The sequence below is a fragment of the Electrona antarctica genome (assembly GCF_951216825.1).
Source record: "Electrona antarctica genome assembly, chromosome: 5".
NCBI classification, from domain to species: domain Eukaryota; kingdom Metazoa; phylum Chordata; class Actinopteri; order Myctophiformes; family Myctophidae; genus Electrona; species Electrona antarctica.
The window spans coordinates 46966335-46994119 of record NC_136810.1 but is presented as its reverse complement, the minus strand read 5'-3'; the positions used below and the strand labels follow the sequence as shown (position 1 = coordinate 46994119).

Sequence of the window (27785 nt, the reverse complement as noted above, 5' to 3'; positions counted from 1 at the left end):
GGCTGGCTGGCTGGCTGGCTGTTTGACTGGCTGACTGACTGACTGACTGACTGACTGACTGGCTGGCTGGCTGGCTGAAATGTACTGTTTGAACGTCATTCACAATGCCTTCACCCACTGGAGGAAAGTAACTAAGTGCATTTAGTCAAGTAGTGCTTAAGTACGATACTTTTACAACACGTCGCAATGTGATGCATTGTGAGTTTGTAGAAGTCTACATTGGCAGCCGGAATGTAGACGGCACCCGGGAGCAGTATGGGTTGGTGCCCCAGACTGTCTTCCGCAAGGAGGAGGCCCAACAGCCCACGGTAAGGTCTTTAGGGGGCCATTCATGCCGCAATCGGAGCCGGCGGACTAGCTGTGTGACCCTGTCTTTCCCTAATTAGTCCAGGAGCCCAAGGCTGATTTTTGGCTGAACGTGGTTTCGTCAGATAAAGTTTATTTCTCAACTGATTCTTGTAGCTTGGGGTCACCTCTTAAGAATTCAATGGGAGATGACGAAGAGGTTGTCTGTCAACGCTGTAGTCCCAAAACCAGAGTCCAGACTCCACTCGCATGAATGGAAATACGATTTTCATGGGGAGTGGTTACAAGGCCACAAAATTCTTTGACGTCCAAAAAAGTGGATTGAGCAAATTATAAATTTGACTCATTTAATAGGAGATCTAAAGGTCAGAGGTCTTTTGACAAATGACTATGAGCTTCAGTTCCTGAGGGATTCTCACAGTGGAAAACGACAGCACAGAACTGCCAAAACTGCTAAAATGGCGGATAATAACAATAATAACTAGAAAAAGTGCCCTTCTGGGCACAGGTCTCCACCAGGAGGATAGGAGTGTGTGTGTGATGTTTGGCAAAATGTTTAGGAGCAATATAAACGTGTGTGTGTGTGTGTGTGTGTGTGTGTGTGTGTGTGTGTGTGTGTGTGTGTGTGTGTGTGTGTGTGTGTGTGTGTGTGTGTGTGTGTGTGTGTGTGTGTGTGTGTGTGTGTGTGTGTGTGTGTGAGTGCGTGCGTGCGTGCGTGCGTGTGTGTGTGTGTGTGACGCGGCTTGGCCTGTTGTAGCGCCACCATGAGGCTGATTTGAAAACTGTCAAGTGGCATTTCTTCCAAACCCTAGTGGGAATATGCATGCACAGTTTCACCACAATCGGACGCTGTGTTGAGTAGTTGTGGCGATTTGTACAAAACGGGTACAAAGCCGGCTACTCCTGAAAAGTTTAGAAGCCAATCGTAGCCAATGAGGGTGGATTATGAGAAATCAAAAAACCCTTCTTGATCACATGACTATGAAGAGCATGTGTACCGATTTGCGTGACATTTGGATAAAATCTGAAGGAGTAATATTAGAAAATGTGTTTTACATATGTCGGCCTCCTGGTGGCGCTATAAAGAGCAGATGTGAAAAATTCCAGGCAAAGGTTTTTCCTTGGCCTCTAGGGAGTTGGCATACAAAGTTATCCACAGATGCGTGCAGTTAGAGGTAAAAACACTTTTCGGCCAGTTATAGCACCACCATGAGGCTGAGTTGAAAATGTTCATTTGGCATTTTTTCCTCGGCCTAGTGGGAATGTGCGTGCACACTTTCACGGAAATCACACGATGTGTTCATGATTTGCAGCATTTTGTTTGAAACTGAGCACTCCTGCGAACTTTGGAAGCCAATCTTAGCCAATCAGGATGGAGTCTGAGAAATCTGAAAGACCTGTTGCGTTGAATGGCTCTAGAGAGACTGTGTACCAATTTACGTGATGTTTGGACAAAGTCTGTAGGTGTACTGTCCAAAAACTTGTTTTGCACAAAGCGGCCTCCTGGTGGCGCTATAACAGGCCGTTCTGAAAATTTTGGGGCAGAGGTTCATCGTTGGCATCCAGGGAGTGTGAGTGCAAAATGTGGCATCGACCGGGTTAACGGTGCCGGAGATTAGCTGTTCACAGACGGAAGGACGGACGGACGGACACACACACACACACACACACACGGACGGACGGACGGACGGACGGAGTGCAAAACATACTCTCTCCCCATGCCTTCGGCCTGGTCGGCCTGGTGGAGACAATAATAATAATAATAATAATAATAATAACTAGAAAAAGTGCCCTTCCGGGCACAGGTCTCCACCAGGAGGATAGGAGTGTGTGTGATGTTTGGCAAAATGTTTAGGAGAAATTTTTTTTCCTTCATTTTGTTGAGGAAATGCAGAGCCAGATCACTCATAGCATCTCTGAGGATAGAATTCTGGATGAGCAGGACATGTGCAGCATTTTGTACAAAACGGGCCACTCCTGAAAACTTTGGAAGGCAATCTTAGCCAATCAGTGTACAATCTGAGAAATCCAACAGACTCGTCTTGATCACATGACTACAGAGATCATGTGTACCGATTTGAGGCATTTTGTTCCAAAAATGTGTTTTGCAAAAATCAACCTGTTGGTGGCGCTATAACAGGCCAATGTGAAAAGGGTGGGATATATTCCTCAGCCTAGTAAGAAAATGTGTGAAAGATTTCACGTAAATTGCATGCTGCGTTCATGATTTGAGGCTATTGTTCAAAACGGGGCAATCTTGCAAACTGTGAAAGCCAATTATAGGCAATTAGGATGGAATATGAAATATCAGATAGATCCGACTTGAGCACATGACCATAGAGATACTGTGTAACGATTTGTGAGATTTTTGGACAGAATCTGGAGGAGTAATATCAAAAAATGTGTTTTACAAAAGTCGGCCTCCTGGTGGCGCTATAAAAGGCAGATGCGGAAAAGGCAGGTAAAAGGTTTGTCCTTGGCCTCTAGGGAGTGTGCATGCAACGTTTCACGCAGATCGGTGTAGTTTTAGGTAGAAAATGTGAAAAGCTGCCTCATGGTGGCGCTATAACAGGCCGTTCTGGAAAATGTGGGGCAGAGGTTCATCGTTGGCATCCAGGGAGTGTGTGTGCAAAGTTTGGCATCGACCGGGTTAACGGTGCCGGAGATTAGCTGTTCACAGACGGACGGAAGGACGGAAGGACGGACGGACACACGGACGGAGTGCAAAACATACTCTCTCCCCATGCCTTCGGCCTGGTGGAGACAATAATATTCGTCAAAGGGCGGCGCTATTGAACAATGATAACTAAATGTAAACTTTGAACAGGTAGCCTATAACTCTGTTTGAACTACTACAGCAAGGAAACTTCATTGCACATATTCATCTCCTTATGAGGAACAATGTGGTACGTGACCTATGACCTCTGTTCTTTAGATCTCCCACCATTTTGAATTATATCCAGTAGGGAAGAGTTTGTACGTGGAAATTAAGCCAGGGGTAATTGAGTATTGCAGTTTTATGAAAATGATTATTCTTCTCTCTGGCCTCTATAGTTAGTGCTCACTTCGTTCGCAATTAGAGGGACATTATGAACCTTGACAGGGCTGCATTGGATACAGCACAAAACCAAGCACCAGGTGCTTGACACCAGGGCTATTGTTAAGCTCAGCTGTCAATATACTGAAAGAACATACTTGACCAATGACTAAGCAGAATCACAATCAGAATCATTTTCAGAAGCATTCAACCAATAGGTGTTCCATCATGCTCGTTCGAAGCACAGCTGGATGCCTACTTAATAATGACTCACTCCCGCTGTAATGGGTTAAAAAAGGGATACATAATTACAATACTTAAACCTATTCAGCGTCAGTCACTCAGCTTTTCTTTTCTACCTTTCTATAAGATAGCTCGAACCGGTTGTCTTGTTGCAGTGGTGTCCGATTCGAACTTACCTTATATAAGCCAACAATATCTGGTTTGTAAAGCCAGATATCGCTGAGGTCATACCTATAAGCTATAAGCTAAATGTACTATATGTATATGTTTCATTGTGCTGGGTGCCAACTGCCAACCACTTAAGTTGAAGCATTTCCTTTAACAAATGTGCTACATTTCAAGATCTAAATTCACATATGAGTAAAGGCTACCAATACAATCAGATGTTAGGTATGTACAGTATTTATTATGAGTACATTTGAGAAAGATGTTGTGTTGCCAAAATCAATATAACACATTTTACAAGCAAAAGCAGCAGAACAAGATTTTCATTTTTTGGTTATACTTTTGTATACATTTCTGGCTTGTGACAAAATACTGCCAGATATTATGAGGAGAACTTTTAAACCAAAGTCCAGAAGGGTATTATCTATGCAAAAATGCATTGAATGTGCCCCTGGTATGGGAACAAAACTGAACGAAAAGGGACCTGACATTATACGGCCTATAATGTTGCTCTGGAGCTCTTTGGTGGAGCTGTTGCCCCCTCGACTTATTTTAGAAAGGAACAGAGCTACTACTGGCAGTAGAAAAGGAGTGCATCGGCCTCAAGCTCAATGCCAAGGAAACAAAGGTAATGACAGTCAACACCGAGGACAAAACCATTGCCACTGCAGACGGTGCTCGAGCAAGTCGAGGACTTCAAGTACCTCGGGGCCTGGACTGCCTCAACTGAACAGGATCTGAAGGTTCGGAGAGCACTTGCCTGGAAAGCCTTGCACAGGATGAGGAGAGTGTGGAAATCAGACATGGGAGAAGACCTTAAGAGGCGGCTGTTCATAGCTACTGTGGAGTCAGTATACTGCTGTATGGGGCCGAGACATTCACAGTACAACGGGAAAAAGCCCTGGATGGAGTCTACACAAGAATGCTACGAATGGCACTAGGTGTCACATGGACGGACCGCATCAGAAATGTGGACCTCTATGGGGACCTACCACGCGTCACGGACAAAGTCAGAGAGAGAAGGATGAGGCACCCAGAACTGAGGCAAGTAAATTGACCCTATGGGAGGGGAACGAAGCGTACCACCTATGTAGACGTGCTGCGGCGTGACAGCTTGGCTGACAACACTGCAGAGCTCAAGAACCTGATGTTGGATAGGAATTTGTGGAGGGCAGCGATCCAGGAATCCCGAGTTGGTGTTGGCTAGACCTCACTCTCGCAGCAACTAAAACTAAGCCTACATAAAACAAATAGAGATTATTTCTCTATTTGTTTTATGTAGGTTTATATTGCTGAGCACTGTCTTTTTCTATTGTAGGCCTATGCTGTTTTTTTTTTTCATATCATATGTACCCACCATGGGTCTGAAATAAAGATTATTATTATTATTTAATTTAAAATGTTTGAGAACCACTGTTAAGAACAAATCATCTTATGAATATTCAACATATATGACGACGTACTGTATTAGCAGCTCGTGGATATTCAACCAATGACGTAAATCGTACCAATCACTAACAGGGGGCGGGACCGCGCGCCACGAGAACGAGCCCCCCATGCAGCCTCAGCCTGTTGATGCTTGGCGTCACTTTGCCTTTTTGAATAATAGTTAGTAGCTGTTCAGTGAATACAGACAGTCACAGCATTGTGATGATTTTAGGATGGAGCTTTCGTTTGGTTTAAGACAAGAGTGCAGTTGGACAAGGAAGCGGGTTTTTGACAGACCCCTTAGATGCACTTCGTTTGTTTATTTATCTTTGTTTACGCCGAGGAGGGCTCGGGGAGCGAAATGCACCAGTTCATCATCATGAGGGACTGCAGGCGGACTTTGCCAACCGTGCTGTTAATTATATGTTCTCCGAGGACTAAATTTCACTGTGTGAATTTCAGCGAAGGAATTGACGTCTCGGCAGTCTGAAGTGATTTGGTAACAAAATAAGGTTAGTTTATGCTCTGTCTGAAATGATATCATGTCACCAGTAGGCTACAGTACACTATACTTGCAGTAGCCTAGGCATGCAAAGTGATGTGAAAATAAACACAATTGGTGTTTAAATAAAGCACAATGGTGTTTATTTACAGAAGCCTCAAGGTTATGATCTGTATCTCACAACGAGAATTGTTGCAGGCTGTCTTCAGTTGCAAAGAGAAAGAGAGCTAAAAAAAAAACTCCACCAGTTTGTGTCAACCCGATCAACCGATGAGATCCTTAGCACAGAGGGTGTTCGATATAGATCTGTACCCCACAAAGTTAACGCGTTGGCAATGTAATGAATCATACATTCAGGACTTTACATTTCACATGTTACTATATGAATCTGATTCATGTCATGTGCTCAATAATGCTCAATAATACGGATTTCAATCGTTTTATTTGGGATACATTTTTACAATGAGAGAGCTAGGAAGATGTCTGTGACTTTCTGTACTACATCGGTTTCAGGGGAAGTGAAGATGCTCAACTGATGATGAGAGATTGATCTACGGTATCTCTCTCCCTGACTCTTCACTTTTCTGATATCCTATCTCTATTTCTTAATTTTCCCTCTTGCCAATCTCACCTAGCCCTAGAAGGGCTTTGTATGGCAATGGCATACATGAAATGTTACAGCTATTCTAATTCTAGGGCTATATCCTGGCTCTCTCCTCTGACCCTTAAGTCTGGCTCCTATAATATTGCTCTTTTCCTCTCTCCCCCATCTTCTCCCCTTCTCTGTCCTCGCTTTACCTTTCTGCCTTTCTCCTTGCCAGTCATTGTGTTTTGACCCCTGGCACATAATTGTATTAACCTCACTGAGTAGTTTCCCATGACAGGGGTCGCCTGTTGCAAGGATTAGAACACAGACTCTGTTAATAACACACAAAGACAAAATCCAGTCCCGTTCACTCACACCCGCAGCCCTGCAGTGCAGCCCACAGATAGGTCATGATGGCTCTTTTTTTTTTACAGAAGAACATAATAAGTCATTCAATTTACAGCCTGTAGCTTAGGGGGCTCGGTAGCACTGACACCATCACAGCTAGAAGGTCCTGGGTTCGATTCCCGCTGGGGATGCTGGGGGCGTGTTCTCTCCTCCGCGTCATCAGCGCCCTTACCCACAGAAAGGGCCTTTCTGTATAGAGTTAGCATGTTCTACCCTCACAAAAACATGCAGTAATCCATTATCCTGGTCTCTATACTGCCTCCCCCTGGCCAGCCGGGGCACCTGATGGAGGGGAAAGGAACTGGTTGGAACTTGGAATAACGTGTTCCTTCCACGGTGCGCTACGTCCAACGGGGGAAACTCCTCCCTGTCAGGTGAAAAGATGTGTCTTGGACTCCTCATGCATTGAAAGAAGCATGAGTCAGTCTGTTGCAGATGGAGTGTAGAGCCCCGGTTTACATTAGACAATTGACACTGAAAAAATGGGTTACAAAACTCATGGAATACATTTTTATTTAAATTAAATATTAAAGACCTGTATAGTTTGATTTGATTCGATTACATTTCACTCTTACTTAAGTTTACTTATACTGTGTAATACCTGTTGCCTATTAACATACAGTTGTTTTTTAAGATAAACAAGGAATGCAAAGGCCAGTTATAATTTAGCATATATACTGTATGTTCATTGACAAACTTTGAATAATTTAACATGGACAGTGGCCGTTATTTCAGGAACCAGAATGTATGAGTTGTGACCTCTTCCTCTCTAATTCTACCTACCTGTAGAATAGAGAAGAAGAGGTATAAGAAGAGGTAGTAAAAAAAAATTGTGTAACAGATTGTGTAAAACAGTGGTTCTCAACCAGTGGTCCGGAGACCACAAGTGGTCCTTGACCTTGAGTGGCTTCCAACCAAGTGGACCCTATATAGATCTTTAACTCTTGAGAGTGTAACATTTTATGCTCTCAAGAGATATATCTTGGTGAATTGTTCTCAACTTGAAATGTTTTTGTTAATTAGACCACAAATGTTAAGAACGTTATTTATATAGCATGACGTTTAGACAAATGCTAGGTTCATTGTTTACTTGGTATCCTAGTTTCTTTGAGGCGCCACATTGTACTGTACTTATGTGACTATTTCCCTGGTTGTTCATTGACTAGATTTCATGCCAATCCGGCCTGTTCCAATCTAATTATGTAAATCGCTCTGGATGAGAGCATCTGCTAAATGCCTAATTTGTATTGTAATTGGCAAACCTTACCAATAGGAAGGAGGATAAGGGTCAGTGCCCTGTTGCCTAACCTTAACTTAAAGGATGATTATGTAAGTGAAGCATGTGCATTGTGCACATGTGCTCTACAACTACTGTTAAAGCCCAAACCGCACCAATGCAACTAGTCGCACTCGCAGCTCCTTGCAACAGAACTGTTTTAAGGTCAACCGCACCAATGCAACTCCTTGCAACTGCCATTGGGGATAATGGTTGCGAGTAGTTGGCTTATTATGTCAGTCTAAACACTTATGCGACTTGAAAAAAGAAATGTTTGCAACGCTTATAGGTAAATATTTTGCACAAGGAAGTAAGGGACAAACATGTTTGAAACTTCAAGTAGTTTATGCAACCTCCTTAATATTGGTCGATTGTAAACGTTGCTGATCTAGGATCTGAAGCGTGTGATCTCTCTGGATAAGAAGAAGCCATCATTTAAATGAACACTATGCAAAAACCCAGCATTTGTCTCCCGTCCAGACTCCAGGTCAGGGGCCTCCAGCTGGGCTGTGGTGTGGGGTCCTCCTCAGCCCAGTGTTATATCCCACAATCCTTTGCTGTTGATGTGGAGCCATGCTGCAGTGACAGGAAGTACCCGCAAAGGGCTCACACACAAACACATTGTTTGTTTTCTTGTGGTCTGCCAAAGAGAGCAAGGGAGAGGTTGCTAAATGCCGAGTTATAGGTCGCTAGGCAACCGGTATAGCAGAGCAGACACAAAGAAGAGGCTCGGTGCTGCTGGGGGGATAGTGTTTTATGTTATATTTCTAATTTTAGATTTTCCTAGCACTTCTTTTCTTTCTCACTTCACAGATAGTCTCTTTATTCTCTCTCTCTCTGTGTGCACCTCCGTCTTTCTGTTGCTGCTCCCTCCCTCCCTCATGCACTTTCCAGTGACTGTGCTACTGTGTGTGTCCAGGGCTGTCACGATTACAAATTGAAGTTGACGATTAATTGTCACACACATTTTTGCGATTTACGATTACATTGTGTTTTTATTTTATTTTTTCGGAACGTTACAATTTGTATTTCTGTTTGCCTTTTAGGCTTCGTAATCACAAATTGCACAGAGCAGATATGACAAATAACTTAAATACACAAAGAAATCACTGACACATTTAATCATTCTTAAATCTTAATATTGTTTTCTTTCCAAAAAAGTACAAAATAGCAGAGATAGCAGAAATAGCAGATCTACAAGCTTACAACAGACGTGTTGTAAGCTTGTAGATCTGCTATTTCTGCTATGTTTGAAAAATGTATGGACATTATTCAACATGGAAACGATTGACGGTCATGCAAAAATAACTGATCATCTCAAATAATTACAATTAGGCGATTATCTAATAATGTTGACAGGCCTAACTGTGTCCAGTCAGCTCTCTAAGTTCTGCTGCTCTTATCTGTAACCTGTCATGCACATGTTATAGATTCCATGAATGATGTTGCTGTGTGAAATACTGTAGTGTGTTAATCAGAAATGTGGACCTCTATGGGGACGACCTACCACGGGTCACAGACAAAGTCAGAGAGAGAAGGATGAGGCTGGCAGGGCACTACGTCAGGCACCCAGAACTTGAGGCAAGTAAATTGGCTCTATGGGAGCCCGGCAAAGCCAGGAGGGGAAAGAAGCGCACCACAGGGATGCCGCCGATTAATCGATTTTCCGATTAATCATCGGAGTCTCCGATATTTCATAATCGAAAATGGAAAAAAAAAAAGCACAAAAGTACTTCATACCAGCCCCTTATGAAACTACTTCTCCCCAAATCCAAATGGATTTCATTTTCCATCCTGAATGGCAGTAACTAGCATTATAATGAGAACTGAGAAGATCTCCACAAAGGTTTACTCATCAAAACTGATTATAAAACTGTAACCATCAAAGCATGCACTCAACATATAATGGTTATGTGACCATGGCATGTGCATAATATAAAATCTTAAAAGTTTTTTTTGGGGGGGGTTCAATTAATCGATTATTAATCGGCAGAGCTGTCGAATATTCGATTTGGCTGATGGTCACTTTCTGGCATCCCTACGTAGTACGTAGACGCACTGTGGCGCGACAGCTAACAACACTGTAGAGCTCAAGAACCTGATGTTAGATAGGAAAGTTTGAAGGGTAGCGATCCAGGAGTCCCGAGTTGGTGTTGGCTAGACCTCACTCTCGCAGTAACTAACGTGTGTGTGTGTGTGTGTGTGTGTGTGTGTGTGTGTGTGTGTGTGTGTGTGTGTGTGTGTGTGTGTGTGTGTGTGTGTGTGTGTGTGTGTGTGTGTGTGTGTGTGTGTGTGTGTGTGTGTGTCGCTCGTACGGGGCGGGCGTGGGAGAGGGACCATGTGTGACACACCCACAGTCCCACACACTCATCTGTTAACCACATGTTGGCCTAGCATTATTTGATGGCATCAACTTGAAGGGTCTTGAAACTTTCTTGAGATAGGTAATCCTACACACGATGTAACATTATCATTTTCTGTATTGTATAATAAGTGACATTACCATTGTGTTTTAATGAATTTTAAAGTGTCTCTGCCACGGATATTTTAAAGAAGTCTTTATCCATTATGAGCACTATATCATTACTATTCTTGCTGTAGCATATGTCACAGTTAGGGATGGGAATTATCAATTCATTCATTAATTGATAATTGATATGTTTTGATAACCTTATCGATCGATTAGCGGCGTTTTTGTAAAAAATCTGAGAATCTTAATTTCCCTCAGTGTCTAACATAAAAATCTACATTTTGCTGATATTCAGAAATAATCCAAAAAGACATATTATATTCCTTAATCAAATATTTATTTGACCATTGATGATACAGGGCAATCAATGGCATCTTTGTATGTGCGTTCCTTGGCCACACGCGCGCAAACAGCATTATATTCACAGAAAACCACCCAATGATAGAACCACAGAATGTTCGATTAATTACTATTAATTATTAACTGTTCATTTAAGGGCCCCAGACGGAGATCTCCGTCCGGTTAATTTAGTATGCACGGATGCCCAAGACAGAGATTGATTAACAGGACGGAGATTAATGATATCAAAACCGGTCACACCGCTCCACAGCCTAGGAGCGCCTGTTGCGCAATCCTCGATGTTGCACAACTGTGACACGTCATTGAAAATGCCCCCCCCTGTTTAGCCGACGAGACCGAAAATCTTAAAACGTTAATAACTCGCGATCTAAATCATCCCGTCTAATTCTAAAGAAAAGATTATGTGTTAGACGGCCCCCCGCTCCGCTGTCCAGTCGCTAGTCGCGTTAGATTTAATCATACCTCCCGTTGTTGTCGATCGCCGTGTTTTCACTACATTTAGCTGCTACATCCACATCCGGGATAACATCCCGTCCGTCGGTAAAAGTGCTCCGCTGCTATAAATCGCTGGGGACATTTATTTAATGGATTACATAACCCCGGGCAATTAAGGTGTTAACATCCCTAGTCACGGTCTATGACTTGGCCAACAAACCGCGCACAAAGCTGTGCTCAAAAATTGCACTGTGCTACGAAAAATGTGGGCGTGGAATTTAGAAAATTGTAATAATAGATATACAGTAGCTAAAGCTGTGAATAGAGTGGGATGTATTGACAGTGTATGGTCCAAGCTGAACAGAAATGAGACCATGTTGATTATAATGTTGCTGATCTGATCCTTGTATATAACTATTGGTTGATTGTAATGTAATGAATGTAAGGAACTTAGCTAAGTATAGTGCACAGTACACCTCTGTTTATTGTAAGTTTGTATTTATTTAGAAGAAGCATCAGCTAAATGAGAGTCTCTCTCTTTGTCTTTCTGTCTCTCACACACACGCACGTGCGCGTACACACACACACACACACACACACACACACACACACACACACACACACACACACACGTGTGGCACGCTGAGATCTCACCACATGCTATTTTCGAGGAGCCTGGCTCACAAACCCTTACAGAATCCTGTTACGCAGTCATTCAACTACACTTCCTACTGGCCTACCCTACAGTAGCTTTAGCATAGTGTAGCTAGGCCTACACCTAACGTGTTACCATAATGTAGTTAGAGAAGTGTTGCCAAGTGTTGCAGAAGTGTTGTCAAGTCTGCTGATTTTAAGCAACTTTGGGCTTATTTTATCTGCCAGGGACTCCCATACATTTGTGTTGTTAAAATGTTTCCAAAATAGTCCAAATACTTTCAAATCTTTTCCAACAATATAACCGATGCGACATGCTGTGAGCTTGTAGATCGATGTACAGTATCGCAAAATCTGGCAACGTCTATCTGCACTACTGCTGGCATTGTCCGTGTGTCCGTGGCGTCATTAAGGGCACGTTCGGAAACACCGCACCGGAGCACACTCGCCTATTAGTTTGCATTGCATTTCCGAACGCACCCCTAAGACAGATGTTTGTGCTGTAAACAGTTCTGTGGTGGAGTCAGAATGCTCATACAGGAAGCTGTGGATGCGAGGGAGGAAGCTGCTGTCACAGCCTGACTGTACTGGCTTTTCATATGAGTCATATCATATGTCTTTGTGTCTGTCTGTCTCTGTCATTATACATGTCTCTCTCTGTCTTGTTCTCTTTGAGAAACCCTTGTGTGCGTCTGTCTGTCTGCCTGTGCCATTAAATGAATGTCATTATACCTTTTGTGGTCTCTCCATCTGTCATCTTTGGGACATCTTTGAGACAATGTTTGGTCTACTATAGTCTCTGCTCTATCTTTGTTGTGAATTGAACTGAAGTGAATCTATCCACTCACCTTTTCTTGTTCCTCTCTCTGGGTTTCTTTAAGAATGAACAACTAATACCAAATCAGTTGTTCGTTCCGAAACTCACGATTCCACACAGACACGTCAAGACATCTTAACAATTTGGATGTCGCTAGCATCTGTGCTAGAGTGCCAGCAGATGTGGAAGATTTTACTCTGAAAAGCCCCTCCTTCCGTTCCCCTCCAAAACCGGGAGACATCATCTTCCATTCTTACCTCGTGCTGGTCACGCTAAAGTCTCTCTAGAAGTGTTAATATTCCAAACGAGAGGCATGCTGAAGTCAGAAATGAAGACGGCAGCGTGCATGCGCAAAACAGCAAGGAGTAGCCTATGGTGCAGAATGAGAGTTTTATATCAATAAAGACGTGTATACACGTCCACGGCCACCTGCGGTTTGATTAGAAAAGACGTGTATACACGTCCAAGGCCTTAATTGTCTTAACTGACAGACAGAGCGACGACTTCAGATGTCATTATCTGTCCCACCAAGTGTTGTATATCTGCCCATCAACCTGGACGACACCAATTGCTTAGCCAAACTGCACTCCTGCCTAGCCGACATTCAGGTCTGGATGGGAAAGAATTTCCTACAACTCAACCAATCAAAAACTGAAGTCCTTTTATTTGGCCCACCATCAGACAGAGTCCGTTTGGAAATCAACCTTGGTTCGCTCCGCCAGAACATTAAACCCGCAGCCAGAAGGTGTCACCTTCGATTCCGACCTCTCCCTGGAGGGCCATGTAAAAAAGGTTGTCCAGTTGTCATTTTACCACCTTCGCAACATTGCCAAAATAAAACCCTTCCTCTCACACCCCGACTTAACCAAAGTCATCCACGCCTTCATATATTCACGCCTAGACTATTGCAATTCCCTTTACACCTGTCTTTCCAAAAAATCTATTCACCGACTACAATTGGTCCAAAATGCAGCCCGCCTCCTAACAGGTGCAAGAAAGTTCGACCATATTACTCCCATCCTCGCCACCCTCCACTGGTTGTCTATCTCTTTTAGAATTCATTTTAAAATTCTACTTTTTACTTTCAAGGCTAGGTCCGGCCTTGTTCCGTCCTACCTCTCAGAATTACTTAACCCCTATGAGCCAGCCCGCGAGTTGAGATCCTCGGGAAAAGCCCTTCTCACCATAGAAACAGGCCGCAAAAAGACTATTGGCGATCGGGCCTTTGCAATCCGCGCACCCTCATTATGGAACGCCCTGCCACTGGAGATCAGGCTTGCCGACTCGGTTCCTCGTTTTAAATCACTCCTCAAGACCCATTTTTACAAAGCTGCTTTTAATCCTTTATCGTTGTGATTTCTTTGTATTTTCTGATGTATTTTTTCACCGATGTGCCATTATTCTGTGTTTTTGCTGTTGCCTTTTGGATGTATGATATGTTCTATGCTCTTGTTGTTCAGCACTTTGACCTTGTTCTTGAAAGGTGCTTTATAAATAAAGCTTTATTGTTATTGTACACAGAAGTACGTCAGTTTACCCATTTAGGACGGGAACCCCTTTTGGGGTTTTTATCTTTCAAGGTGGGGTAGTTGTTGCTGTGTACAGTGTATAGCAACATACTTTTCTTTCTTTGAGTGGTGTAAACCACTCCTACAACTGGCTTTGTTAGTCTGTCTGTCTGTGCATGAAAAATGAGCATGGTTGCTACGGTCACCCAGTTCACCCGGGTGTGATTTCATTACGTCAGACCACAGCTGATCAGGCTATATAATACCTTACACCACTCAGTTCACACGGGTGTGATTTTTTTAACTTTGAATCGGCCTCCGGTCTAAATGCGTTAACCAGAACAGAAATCTAGGGCTGTCACGATTACAAATTTAATTTGACGATTAAAATATGAATAGAATTCAAATGTAATTTCTGTTTGCCTTTTAGGTTTTGTAATTAGATATTGCACAGCGTAGATATGAGAAATATCTTAAATATACAAAGAAATTAGTTACATATAATAATGTAATACTTAAATCAAAATGTAAAAATAGCGGAAATAGCTGATCTACAAGCTTACAAAGCATCTCAAAGTGGTGCGTTGTAAGCTTGTAAATCTGCTATTTGTGATTTGTTTGAGCATTTTTCAACATGGCAATGATTGTGGACAATTTTGAAAATGAATCGCGACTGGACGATTATGTACTAATTGTGGCAGGCCTACAGAAATCCAATCCCTTGTCCTGACCTTTGTCAGTTGGTCTTCATAATTCTCACCTTTAACGCCATCTGGCTGGCAGGGCTGTCTGGAGTTGAAGATGACATAGACTTTATTGACCAGGGTGATTCAACAAAAGGAATACACCTGCCTTTCAGACACTTTGCAAGTTGCAACATTTCTCTTTTCCTGTAGATTCTTGGCGATGCAGCTGTGAACACAGTAATACCCCCCACTGGTGATGTTTTCCATTTGATTCCTCCTCTCTTATTATATTGATGCTGTCAGGCAGAAACATCATATCTTACAAACTGTTTTTTTGTGAGAGTGTCACACAAATTTGTGAAAAGAGCAGATAGAATAATTCAGTAAATTCACTGCCGATGCCCTGGTTCACTTCACTGTGCTCCTCATGATGCAACAACGGCCAGGTGCGTTGTACAGGTATGTGGTTCCCGTTGGCATCCCGATCCGCCATCTTTGAGCCACTCTGGAGCTCCTTTGGTGCTGCTAGAAGCGCTAATATGCTAACTGCGGAGCATCGAAGATTTTTCATTGAGGTCCAAATTGCCTAATTGCCAATCCAGGCACGGATGGAGAAAAGATTCAGAGAAAAACGCGTGAATGGAGGGGCTAATTTTTGGATCGCCCACCATTGCAAAATTAAATCGTCTCCTATGGAAACAACACCCGCTTACGCTTTGTGGAAGTGAGGGTCGTCTGTACCCAGAAAATGGCAAAAAGTCGTCAAATATCGTCAAGGGCACAAATTGACACTTTGAAAAAGGTTGTCAATACCGTCATGGGCATGGAATGTTAATTGATACCTGGCAGTCAGTGTGTTAACAAGTTTAACAACTGTGATCCTTGTGATTTTTGTCTCGTGTTTTCCTGAAGGAGCCCAGGTGCGTGATGGGATCGTTCCGGCGCCCGCGGCCTCGCTTCATGAGCTCCCCGGTGCTATCGGACCTAGCTCGTTTCCATGCCAACTCTCCCTCCATGCAGCTGTCCAACGCTAGTGTCTGGAACAGGTAAACTGAACGGGATAATCCAAACGACTAACTTGATCTGTGGAAGCGAGTCAAGCTAAATTAAATGACTACAATTCCAGAGGTCCCCGGGCCGATTTAAATATGATTCAACTACAAAATGATTCCCGAGCGCGGCACGGCTGTGGCTCACCACCCCAAGAGATGGGTCAAATGTGGAGGACAAATTTCACTGCGGTAACGTGCGTGACAAGTATGACTTTAACTGGAACTCGCATAACTTAAACCTTACTCTTAACTCGAGCCTAAACCAGATTTACACATTAGGTTAGTTCAAGTTAGGTTTAACCTAACTCTAACTAAACTTCTTTTTTTGTGCTTTCTCCCCAATTTAGTCGTCATGTCAGTTAAATTATCTTATTCTCCACACATAAATGTCTGTGTGTTGTCCAATAGGAGGACGTAGACCAACACAGTGTTGTGATAGCCATAGCCTTGCATGACAAAATGACACTATAAGACACGACAACACACTAAGACACAAGAAGAAAACACAGCACAGCAGGATTCTGGGTGGCCACAGTGGGTGGCATACATTACTTACAGTGTGTTTGTTTCCCCAACTGGTATAAATACACATAGACAAGGTAACTAGTACCACACACACACACACACACACACACACACACACACACACACACACACACACACACACACACACACACACACACACACACGTGTGTGTACATGCCATACATAGAGAACATTCAGATTGTTGTTTGTGACTGTGCATGTCTAATGGTTCAGAGATTACCATATCCTTTCTCCCTGCTGTTTACTAAACATCTCCCATCAACACACCAAACCACTGTCTCTCGTTATGAGACATTTTGCGTGGGAAAGAGATATTTCTATGTGCTTACAGTGTGGACACAGTTTAACCACTTGGACCCTCACAAGCATATTCCGAGCAGGGCATGTCATAATATTTCAACTTTTGGCAAAACATATTCTACAAAGCGTTTCCTGAAAATAGCCAATCTTAGACCATTGAAGATTTTCGGTGAAGAGATTTAATGTGGTGGTGGGGGGGGGCTAAGTGTTTTGCTCAGAGACACTTTGACACATTGCTGAGGCCTGGAATCGAACCTGGGACCTTTGGCTGGCGGGCTCTCTAACCATTCAGCTATGTTATCTGGTCAGGCTTAGGATCAACAACCACTGAATCAATCAACACCGAGTTGGTCAGCCCCCTCCATAGCAACAACAGCATTTGCATGATCTGTCACGGTGTCCTCATATTTACATAATGTTCTCTTCTGTTCATAATCCCTGTCACCAAAGGTTTTGATGTGTGTTACGTTTTCATCAGAGTCCAAGATGATCTCAGTCCTTTCGAGACGCGACGACGGGAAATGTGTGTTTCCAGAAAACACATGACATTCCTAGGTATTTCCGGTGTAACTGTTGCGACCCGAGCTTAGTGAAACTGAATACAGAGCATCCCAACTTCGTTAAACCGGGACCACAGTTATGCCCAGAGCCTATTAACTAATTTGATCAAAATCAGATTAGACGTAATTCTTTCTTTTCGCTATTCTAGTGAAACGCCCCATATTTTCCACACTGGGTCGAAATGCACGCGGCCTGACCACTTAATAGGCTGCCGTGTTAAGATGGGTGGGACGCAAACGCTTTCAAGATTTTCAAGTGGGCTCTGATCCAGAAAAGGATCAAGCACTGGTCGAGGAGGATCATTATTTCCTTTGTGTTTCCTCTCGGCCTACTGTCTGTCTCCAAGAGAAACGTGAGTCAGCCGTGGACCTTAGAAACGTGTTCGAAAGAGAAAAAGTAGCACGTAGTTTTCGACCATTAGCTTGTTTTTGTTGTTTTTTGTGAGCTGACCTGCTTCCCTTTGATTCCTTTATGAGTCTGCAAGCAGGAAGAGAATACAGTGGGAGGAATGTTAAGAGGAAGTGTGTGACAGTTTGTGCACGTGTGTGTGTGTGTGTGTAGGTGTGTGTATAGGCGCGTATGGGTCTGTGTGTTCATTTTTGTGCATTACTTATCCTGAAAGGGATTGTGACATAAAAAAATGTCTTAATTTTTTAGGTTTTCTGAGCTCAATTGCACCCAAAAAACCTGAACTTTTAACATTCAGTAGATTTTCTGTGGACTGGGTTTTTCTGGCTCAAACAAGTGCTCTGATTTTCCTTCTGTTTGTGATATAATAGCCAGCAAATCCCATATATGTCAATGGGATTTGCCAGCAGATGTCACTGTTTTCACTGTTTTCCCTGTTTTCATTGCAGCTCAAAAGGCTTCCAAACCCAAGAGAAAGCTCCAGACCACAGAAAATCCACTGAATGTTCAAAGTTCAGGTTTTTTGGGTGAATTGAGGTCATGAAACCTAAAAGAGAAAATGAATGTCACGGAACCTTTAATAGGCAGCATGGGAGTTCAGATTACTGAAACGCACAGAATTGCCACTTCAGATATTATTCACTGCAGCAGAGAATGTACTGTAGATGTGTACATGGGGCGACTGTGGCTCAGGAGGTAGAGCAGGTCGTCCAATGATCCATGGGTCGGCGGTTCGAATCCCGGCTCCTCCTGTCTACATGTCGAAGTGTCCTTGGGCAAGACACTGAACCCCAAATTGCTCCCGATGTGCTGGTTGGTCCTTGCATGGCTTCCGCCGCAATCGGTGTATGAATGGGTGAATGTAATGCACAATCTATGTAAAGCGCCTTGGATAAAGGCGCTATATAAATGCACCATTTTATAATAAGACTGACTGCTTGCAGTTTTCTGAAATAAATATTTTCACGATATTTCAAAAATGGCAGACCTACAAGCTCGTAGCGCGCCACTCGGTGGCGCGCTATGAGCTTGTAGATCTGCTATTTTTCAATAGCTAAATTACAACATAATGTTTAAAACACCAAAAGGGGTTCCCGCCCCAAAATGGGTTAATGATTTCCACCAGGCCTGTTTAGATAACTAACAGGTTCAAAGTTACATTCCAGATTTCCAGTAGATTTGAAAGGGGATCACACAACCAAACACCATTAGAAAAACTTCGACACCTCATTATGTCAAATGGACTCGACAATAATATGCCGACTGGACTCTTTGAGATATTATTATATATTATTATTATATTGTTATAAATGCACTAATAGTCACAGACAGATGTATTTTGTTGCCCAAAAGTGCTGAAAACTAAAATGAAGTGATCTGAACTGATCAACTGAACTAGAACTAGATATCACTATTACAGTATATCTCTAGTCAACCTCTACCATTTTTACTGTACATTTGCTGAATGTGCAATATGCATGGGTATGTATGACTTTTCTGTATGTCGGAATGTGAATGTGTGCTAGTGAGGATATAGTAGCCACTCGACTCCACTCGGCTTCCCAACCAGGAGAAACGCCACGTGTGTCTTGTCTGTTTCCTGTTTCGCCCCAGGAACTGGTCAGAGCCCTCTGCAGGAAGTTCAGTAGGAAACGGACGTTGCAGTAGGCAGATGAACAGGAAGTTAAGTAGGAAACGGACGTTGCAGTAGGGATAACTTCTTTTGTCTCTTCCTGTGACCTGGCTGAATCAGCTGGAGGTGCCGTGGGTGGCACCAACACCATACTAACAAAGTGCCAGCGAGCAAGGCACTGAACCCCCCCCCCAAAAAAGAAAGTAAAACGCTCCATAGGCATTATAAGTCCTTCCATCATTCCTTTCTGCAATAGTGCATTAAAGGCGAATTCCAGACCAGCCTTTTTTACCTTAAGATGATGACACTGTATCCATTGATCACTGGAAGAAGCGGGAAAAAAAGTATGAAATTCATGCCGAGCGTTCCAATCCATACCGATTTAGCAGATTTACCCGGGTCAAACGGTAAATCTCTTCAACTGCGCGATTATTTTTATCTGCTGTAGATGATGTGGAAAATAAGTCCACACAATGTTGTCTATGGCTTCCGTCTTGACCAGTCCAGAACGGTGTTTGGCCCCGCCTACCTTCTTAAAGCCCCAGTGCCTTTTTTTCTGCCACTAACAGTGGTTCACATACACATTATCAACAGAATTCAGTAAAAAAAAGAAACGGCTACTGCGGAATTCTCCTTTTAATTGTTATGAAGAAAATAATCGAATTGGAATTTGTGTGTGTGTGTGTGTGCGTGTGTGCATGCGCGTGTGCGTGCGTGTGTGCGTGCGTGCGTGCGTCAGTGTTCAGACAGCCGTGGTGAAGGTGTTTGAGGGAGGAGGACTGCAGCCCAATGAGCTCTACACCCTTAACGAGAGCATCAGGTAATTAGCTACCTTCTTCCTCAACTTCTGAGTTGGCTTCATTTCTCTGGATAACCCTTTATTGCGGGTGAGGTTTTCCACGGTTGAGGTGTTTTTGAACCTGCTATCCCTTTCTTCTCTTCGTGGCTTTATTTCCACTACATCGAGTTGTTTATGTCAGTCGGTCTTTCCATGGTTTAATTGTTTTCTCGCCTTGATCTCTGACATGTTCATATTGAATCCTCAGAGAAGCTCTGAGCCTCTGCTGGTTGCTGTTCATGTTGAAGAAGATCTGTATAGAAAATAAATTCACTGTCTTGTCTTGTTCACTGTACTTTGTTCAACTTGATCCACTCTGATCTGTTGTGTTATACACTGTTCGACTCTACAATGATCTGCTATTCTCTGTTCTGTTCTGTTCTGTTCTGTTCTGTTCTGTTCTGTTCTGTTCTGTTCTGTTCTGTTCTGTTCTGTTCTGTTCTGTTCTGTTCTGTTCTGTTCTGTTCTTTCCAAATGGACCCTGATGGGTTCAGTTGGTTCCATTTGTACACTCTCAGAGTTAAATTAGCATTGGTTTTACAATACAAATTGGGGTCTCAGAGATTGAAAAGCCATTACATGGGGGTCTGTACTGTAGCCTATTGCATCATCAAACTGAGAGTCCTTGAAATTAAAACGGTTGGGAATCTCACTGCTAGAGCCATAAAATGTTCTCTTATGGGGGACCCTGGCATATATTTTCAAATGGGGGTCCGTGGGCTAATTAGTGTCATTTTTGGTGTCCTTGACGTGAAAAGGTTTGGGAACCTGTACTGTACTGTACTGTACTGTACTGTACTGTACTGTACTGTACTGTACTGTACTGTACTGTACTGTACTGTACTGTACTACTGGGTTCCGTTCCATGCTCTGTTCTACTGTACTTCTCTTCTTCTCTAGGTGGCTTCTAAAGACTGAACTTGGCTCTTTCATCACTGACTACCTCCAGGTAAATCAACTCTCTCACCTCTGATGTGTTTGTTTTGTATGCATACATACAGTGTGTACACACACACGCACGCGCACGCACACATACATACAATACCTGCAATACAAACATATACATGTACAATACGTATATAAGTATAAGTATAATTATTTACATTTTTCGTGTCCTGCTTAAAGGCATGTGGACAGTGATTATGTGGTCTGTGGGTCAGCCGATGTTCTCTTTTATTTGTCTGCTGACGGTGCAGTCTTCTCAGACACAAACCACCAACAGGGCTGCTGCTGATGGTGCCGTCCGTGGCTAACATGCACTCTTAGCTGGTCCAGAATCAGAATCAAACTTTATGTGGGATCAGACCACAGTCTTCTCTTGTGACTCTCCTAAACTTGTCAACTTGTTTGAAAGCAGCTCTCGGTGCGGCTGGGTTCCCTTTAATTGTGGCGCTGTGACTGTAAGCTGATTACTGAATACCTTCCTTCTAAACTTTGTTCCAGAGCAGCAGGAGAGCAGGAACACTCAAAGAGAGACTGCTGCTCCTTTATTCAGTCCTTCTGCGACTCGCTGAGTCTAAACCGGGCTCACTGCTCAAGACACTGACGCCCGATTTATACTTAGCTGCCCACCACTGTCTCGCACACCAAAAATAGCCAATCTATACGCTTACAACGCCTTGCTCTGCAAGGCGTTGTAAGCTTATAGATCAGCTATAGCTATAGATCAGCTTATAGATCAGCTATTTATATTTGTGAGACACGATGCACGCATGTATACATCAGGCGTTAAACTCCATATACTACTACCACTACATGTACTGTACAGTACGTTGCGCTGGTGAAGGATACAATACCAGTAATCCTACGGGTTTCCCATGCACTCTCTCTCTCAAATCCTGCTATAGCCACGTATCCTTCCTGTCGAAGTGCCTATGTGCAAGACAGCAAACTCCCACCTGCTGTTTATTAGAAAATATAAATCACTCTTGATGAGAGTATGGGGAATTACTAATATGACTTTGTGATATTATGAAGCAACAAAGTCTGTACTCTAGCTGTCGGATGCTTTTTGAGGTGTCGGACAGGACGTAAGGTGTCGTCAGGAAGTCATCCTCTTCCTGTGTGGAGGAGCCTTCCTGGCCGCCACTGACTCCTCATCCATCCTGTTCGGTGTGTCTGGCCACAGCGCAGGCCTGACTGCCAGGAACCATGTCACAGAGCGGGGAGAGCTGGGGAACTTCCTCACCACACCGAGTGACTGACTGGAAAGGCTGCTCTGTGTTTTGGAGTGATGCTATTTGTGTCCATTTGCCATGTAGTTCTCTCCTTTCGTCTCATTCCCGGTACAGCCGGTCTTCTGCTGTTGGAGACTGGGAGCTGCCCAGTAAATAAAATGGTAAATGGTGCATTTATAAATATAGTGCTTCTATCCAAAGTGCTTTGCATAGATTGTGCATTACATTCGCCCACAAACACAAACACATTCACACACCGATGGTGGAGGAAACCATGCAAGGCACCGACCAGCACATCGGCAGAAATTAGGCGTTCAGAGTCTTGCTCAAGGACACTTCGACACTGACTTTGGGGGAGCCCGGGATCGAACTGTGAACCTCGCGATTCCTATCCGGCCACTCTACACCTGGCCACTGCCACCCCACAATACAACCCAGGCTTCTACTGTTGTCCACTGCCTAGTCTGTCTCTAATTTTACCTGAATGTTACCTGATTTTACCTGAAGGTTCAAAAAATAAAGATAAAGATAATCAAATAATTGAGGATGTTGTGCATGATGTTTGTGCCTGATGTTTGACAGACCCGAAACCCCGATGACCTGATACATCACTGAGGATACGTCCCAGGTGCATCCATGCGATGTTTTTGTTATAGTATGTTTGATTGATTGATTGAGTACAAAAAATTCAATACTGCAAAAGTACAGAGTTGCAATAATGCTAAAGGCATTAAAAAAAGCCCTGGAGGAAAGACCAATCGAAGGTGCTCTTTATCTCTAACGCCGAAGCTCCACTGCAGCCATCGGGCGTCCGTCAGAGTCACGCCATCGTCAACAATGGGAATGTTCCCTTAATCAATAAAGGTTGCTCCACTGCCGACGTTGCGTTTGGACGGTTTCACCCATTCGCCCCGGTTCAACGCACTAGCTCAAGGGAGCCCCGGCCTAATACAGACACTTCTCTGACCTCTTTTTTTTGTGGCTTTCGCCTTTTATTGTCTCCACCAGGCCGAAGGCATGGGGAGAGAGTATGTTTTGCACTCCGTCCGTCCGTGTGTGTGTCCTTCCGTCCGTCCGTTATCAGCTAATCTCCGGCACCGTTGGCCCGATCCATGCCAAACTGTGCACACACACTCCCTGGATGCCAACGACGAACCTCTGCCCCAAATATTCCTCAACGGCCTGTTATAGCGCCACCATGAGGCCGATTTAGGCAAAACCAATTTCTGTAGATAACTCGTACACATTTTATCCATACATCACACAATTCGGTATACACTATCTCCATAGTCATGTGATCAACACAGATCTGCACAATTTCCCATCTTCCATCCTGATTGGCTAAGATTGGCTTCCAAAGCTCACATGATTGGTCCATTTCGAACAAAATGTCACAAATCACAAACACAGTGTCCAATTTCCATGAAATTATACACGCACATTTCCACTAGGCCGAGGACGACATGCCACTATTTATTTCCCAAATCAGCCTCACGGTGGCGCTATAACAGGCCAATTCCTGTTTTTACCTATAACTGCATCGACAACTTATGTATGCGCACTCACTAGAGGCCATGGAAAAACATTTTCCCTGCATCCCTCCACATCTGCCGGTTATAGCGCCACCATGAGGCCGATTTCTGCAAAACACATTGTTTATGTTAGTCGCACAGATTTCATCCAAATCTCACGCAAATCGGTACACATGATCTCTGTAGTCATGTGATCAAGACGAGCCTGTTGGATTTTTCAGATTCTACACTGATTAGCTAAGATTGCCTTCCAAAGTTTTCAGGAGTAGCCCGTTTTGTACAAAATGCTGCACATGTCCTGCTCATCCAGAATTCTATCCTCAGAGATGCTATGAGTGATCTGGCTCTGCATTTCCTCAACAAAATGAAGAAAATTGTTGCAAGAAACAAAAAAACATGTTTATATTACTCCTAAACATTTTGCCAAACATCACACACACACTCCTATCCTCCTGGTGGAGACCTGTGCCCAGAAGGGCACTTTTTCTAGTTTTATATGTTTTTATGGAGGGACAGACAGTAGGCTGACAGGAAATGGGGAGAGAGACGGGGGAAGACATGCAGTAAGGCCGTCGGGATCGGGAGTCGAACCCGCGGCACACTGCCAGACTGGATTACCAGCCAAGGTGCCTGGACCACTGAGCCATGGCCCAGGCCCTTCTCTGACCTCTTCATCAACCACAACAACATCTGGTGTATTGGCTGTCAAACATATAAACATGTCTGGGTTATCACAGAGATGACACATGGATGGAATTACACCGGAATGTTTGTACACACATATTCTCACTGAGGATGTGAGAATATGTTGACACACAAATTCACACACAGCAGATGGCTCTATCTGTTTATCACACAAACACATAGGCCCTCATTTATCAACGCGTCGTACGCCAAAATATGGGCATTTATCATTCCAGCGTAAACTTGAACTTTGGTGTGCCCCGGTTCAAATATCACGTCGTGTCGGGAGCTGTCGTAGGCTTTGTACTCCTCACCTGTTTTCTGTCGTAGACAAGCGGAGCAGCATTGACTGACCAGCTGACAGGCTGTCACAGGCATCTAAACCTATGTATTCACATTTTGTAAAGGCATGTCATATGAAATTGGTAAGATATTTCCAAGTGTACAAAGTGTATATAAAATATATATACATAAATATAATATATATATTATATTTATGTGTGTGTGTGTGTGTGTATGTATGTAGACTTGAGGCCTACCATACCAGGCCTCTACCATTGCATGGCACATCTATGCACGGAATGTCTATGTTCACAGGCTTCTGTGTGCGGCCTAGAGGGCATCTGAGCATGTGCTACACCATACCTCTTACACCATGTGTCCTTTGGGAAACCGGGGCCATTGTCTCCACCAGGCCGAAGGCATGGGGAGAGAGTATGTTTTGCACTCTGTCCGGTGTGTGTGTCCGTCCGTCCGTTACCAGCTAATCTCCCTAACACACTCCATAGATGCCAATGATGAACCTCTGCCCCAAATTTTCCAGAACGGCCTATTATAGCGCCACCAGGAGGCCGACTTTTGTAAAACAAATTTTTTGCTATTACTCATCCAGATTTTGTCCAAAAATCCCGCAAATTGTTACACAGTATCTCTATAGTCATGTGCTCAAGATGGATCTGTCCAATATTTCATATTCCATCCTAATTGGCTAACATTGGCTTTCAAAGTTTGCAGGACTGGCCCGTTTTGAACAAAACCCCTCAAATCATGAACGCAGCGTGCAATTTACGTGAAATCTTTCACGCACTTTCCTACTAAGCTGAGGGATATATCCCACCCTTTTCACATTGGCCTGTTATAGCGCCACCAACAGGTGGATTTTTGCAAAACACATTTTTGGAACAAAATGCCTCAAATCATCCGATTGCCATCAAAGGCATAAGAATAAATGGCACCCTTTTCACATTGGCCTATTATAGCGCCACCAGGAGGCCACAACCTGACCTGCCCTGGTGGAGACCTGTGAGACTTTTTCTAGTTATTATTATTATTATCTTTCAGATTTATTGCTCACACGGAGAGCTGTTTAGCCAGGCAGTTTTCTTGACTTGTAGGAAGGATGTGAGGCATGTGTTACTTTCCCTGTCATGTACTGTTTTCACCACAGAACCAACTCCTGACCAAAGGACTGAGTCACATCCTGGAAAGGATCCAGCTGTACGAGGGTGAGTGCTTCTGTTAGTACATGGTGACAGTAAACAAATCACACTGGTTTACTTTTGACATTCTCTACCCAGATCCCTAGTCCACACCTTAAGGTTCACATTTTCCATTTTAATGATTGATTGATTGAATACTTTATTAGTCAAAGATGTACAGTAAGACTTCAACATTCAAGATTGCTTTATTTGTCATTTGTTTTCCCATCTGAATAGATTAAAAAAAAAAACTAAATTATATTATTAGTTTCTCCTAGTTAACCCATTTAGGCCTGACCTCAAAATTAAAAAAGAATCTTCTAAATCCTCCAGTTTTCTGAAATAAATATTTTCACGATTTTTCAAAAATAGCAGACCTACAAGCTTGTAGATCTGCTATTTTTCAATAGCTAAATTATAACAATGTTGTGTTATAACACCAAAAAGGGTTCCCGCCCAAAATGGGTTAAAGACATTATAAAAATACTCTTATCGATCTGAAATAAATAAATCTTAAAAACTATAGGAGTTCATGGCATAAAAATCAGCATAACCAGATCAAAACGGAATAAGAACTGAAAATAGAGCGGCTACCTACACTGATGGAAATATTGGAAACATATGGTTCTTACTCAGGGTATGCCCTTAATGTAAATAAAACCCAGGTATTGACATTCAATTACAATCCTACACAAGAATACATAACAAAATACAATTTGAATTGGTAGTCATCTCATATTAAATATCTAGGTGTGAATTTGCCCAAGGACCTGTAAAAAAGGGGGAAAAAAAGAACTGAAAATAGAGTTCATCTGATCTATTTTGATTCATAGGAATTCATACCTGCCCAAGTTCATATACAGTACTATGTAGTAGGGCAGGGGTTCTCAACGTTTTTGGCCGGGGACCCCCGAAAATGCTTTGGCAACGTCTCGGGACCCCCGCCCCGCCCCCTCCCGACCCCCAATATAAATTGACTGCTACAATAACCTTAATAATAGAGACAATACACCATAAATAAATACTGAAACCAGATATAATCATCAGGGAAGGTGTATGCATGTACTATGTGTACTATATGTAAGCTCTTCATTTCCATTTTCCAGCCATTCAGTTGCATTCAAAATTTATTTTATTTTATTTGTATTATTATTTTTTAAATGATTTGGGGACCCCCCCAAAATAATTTGGCGACCCCCCGAGGGGTCGCGACCCACGGGTTGAGAACCCCTGTAGTAGGGAGGCTGGAGTCCAAAAGTCTGATTGCCTTGGGAAAGAAACTGTTGAGCATCCTTCCCGCCCTGGCACTGATGCTCCTGTATCGTTTCCCAGACGGCATAAGGGAGAGGGGTGGGTGGTGTCCTTGAGCTAAAAGGATAACATTGTGGACCGTTCGTTTCAATTGAAACCAAATTGGGAATCCATCAGTTACATGCATATTAAAACAGGTGGCTCTGTCGAGCATTGAGCAGTTAGAATAGGATGCACTTTACTTCTTAGTAGCCTACAGGTACAGTTTGTCTTTCAAAGCTACATTTGAAACTAACCGAAATTTGGACAGAGGTATGCTTGCAAATAGTGACTCTGCAATATCCCCAGTCTTTTCTAAATCTTATAGTCTGTGACAAATGACCTTTAGAGGTGAGTCTTTTAAATGTCTTTCAAAAGTCTTTTCAAAGTCTTCTATGTTGGAAG

The 27785-nt window shown here is 43.1% G+C and overlaps 1 protein-coding gene across 1 annotated transcript in view; it reads left to right on the top strand.

Moving 5' to 3' along the window:
- The first annotated feature begins 5290 nt into the window (after positions 1-5290).
- The window catches only part of LOC306922712 (proline-rich protein 5-like), a 33708-nt gene continuing 11213 nt past the window's right edge, over positions 5291-27785 (top strand). Inside the window, exons 1-5 of the mRNA XM_079500503.1 lie at positions 5291-5691; positions 15794-15927; positions 20121-20201; positions 21120-21168; positions 26060-26117. Coding sequence (XP_079356629.1) covers positions 15809-15927; positions 20121-20201; positions 21120-21168; positions 26060-26117 — 307 coding nt within the window. The 5' untranslated portion in view covers positions 5291-5691; positions 15794-15808. The remainder of the gene's footprint in view (positions 5692-15793; positions 15928-20120; positions 20202-21119; positions 21169-26059; positions 26118-27785) is intronic.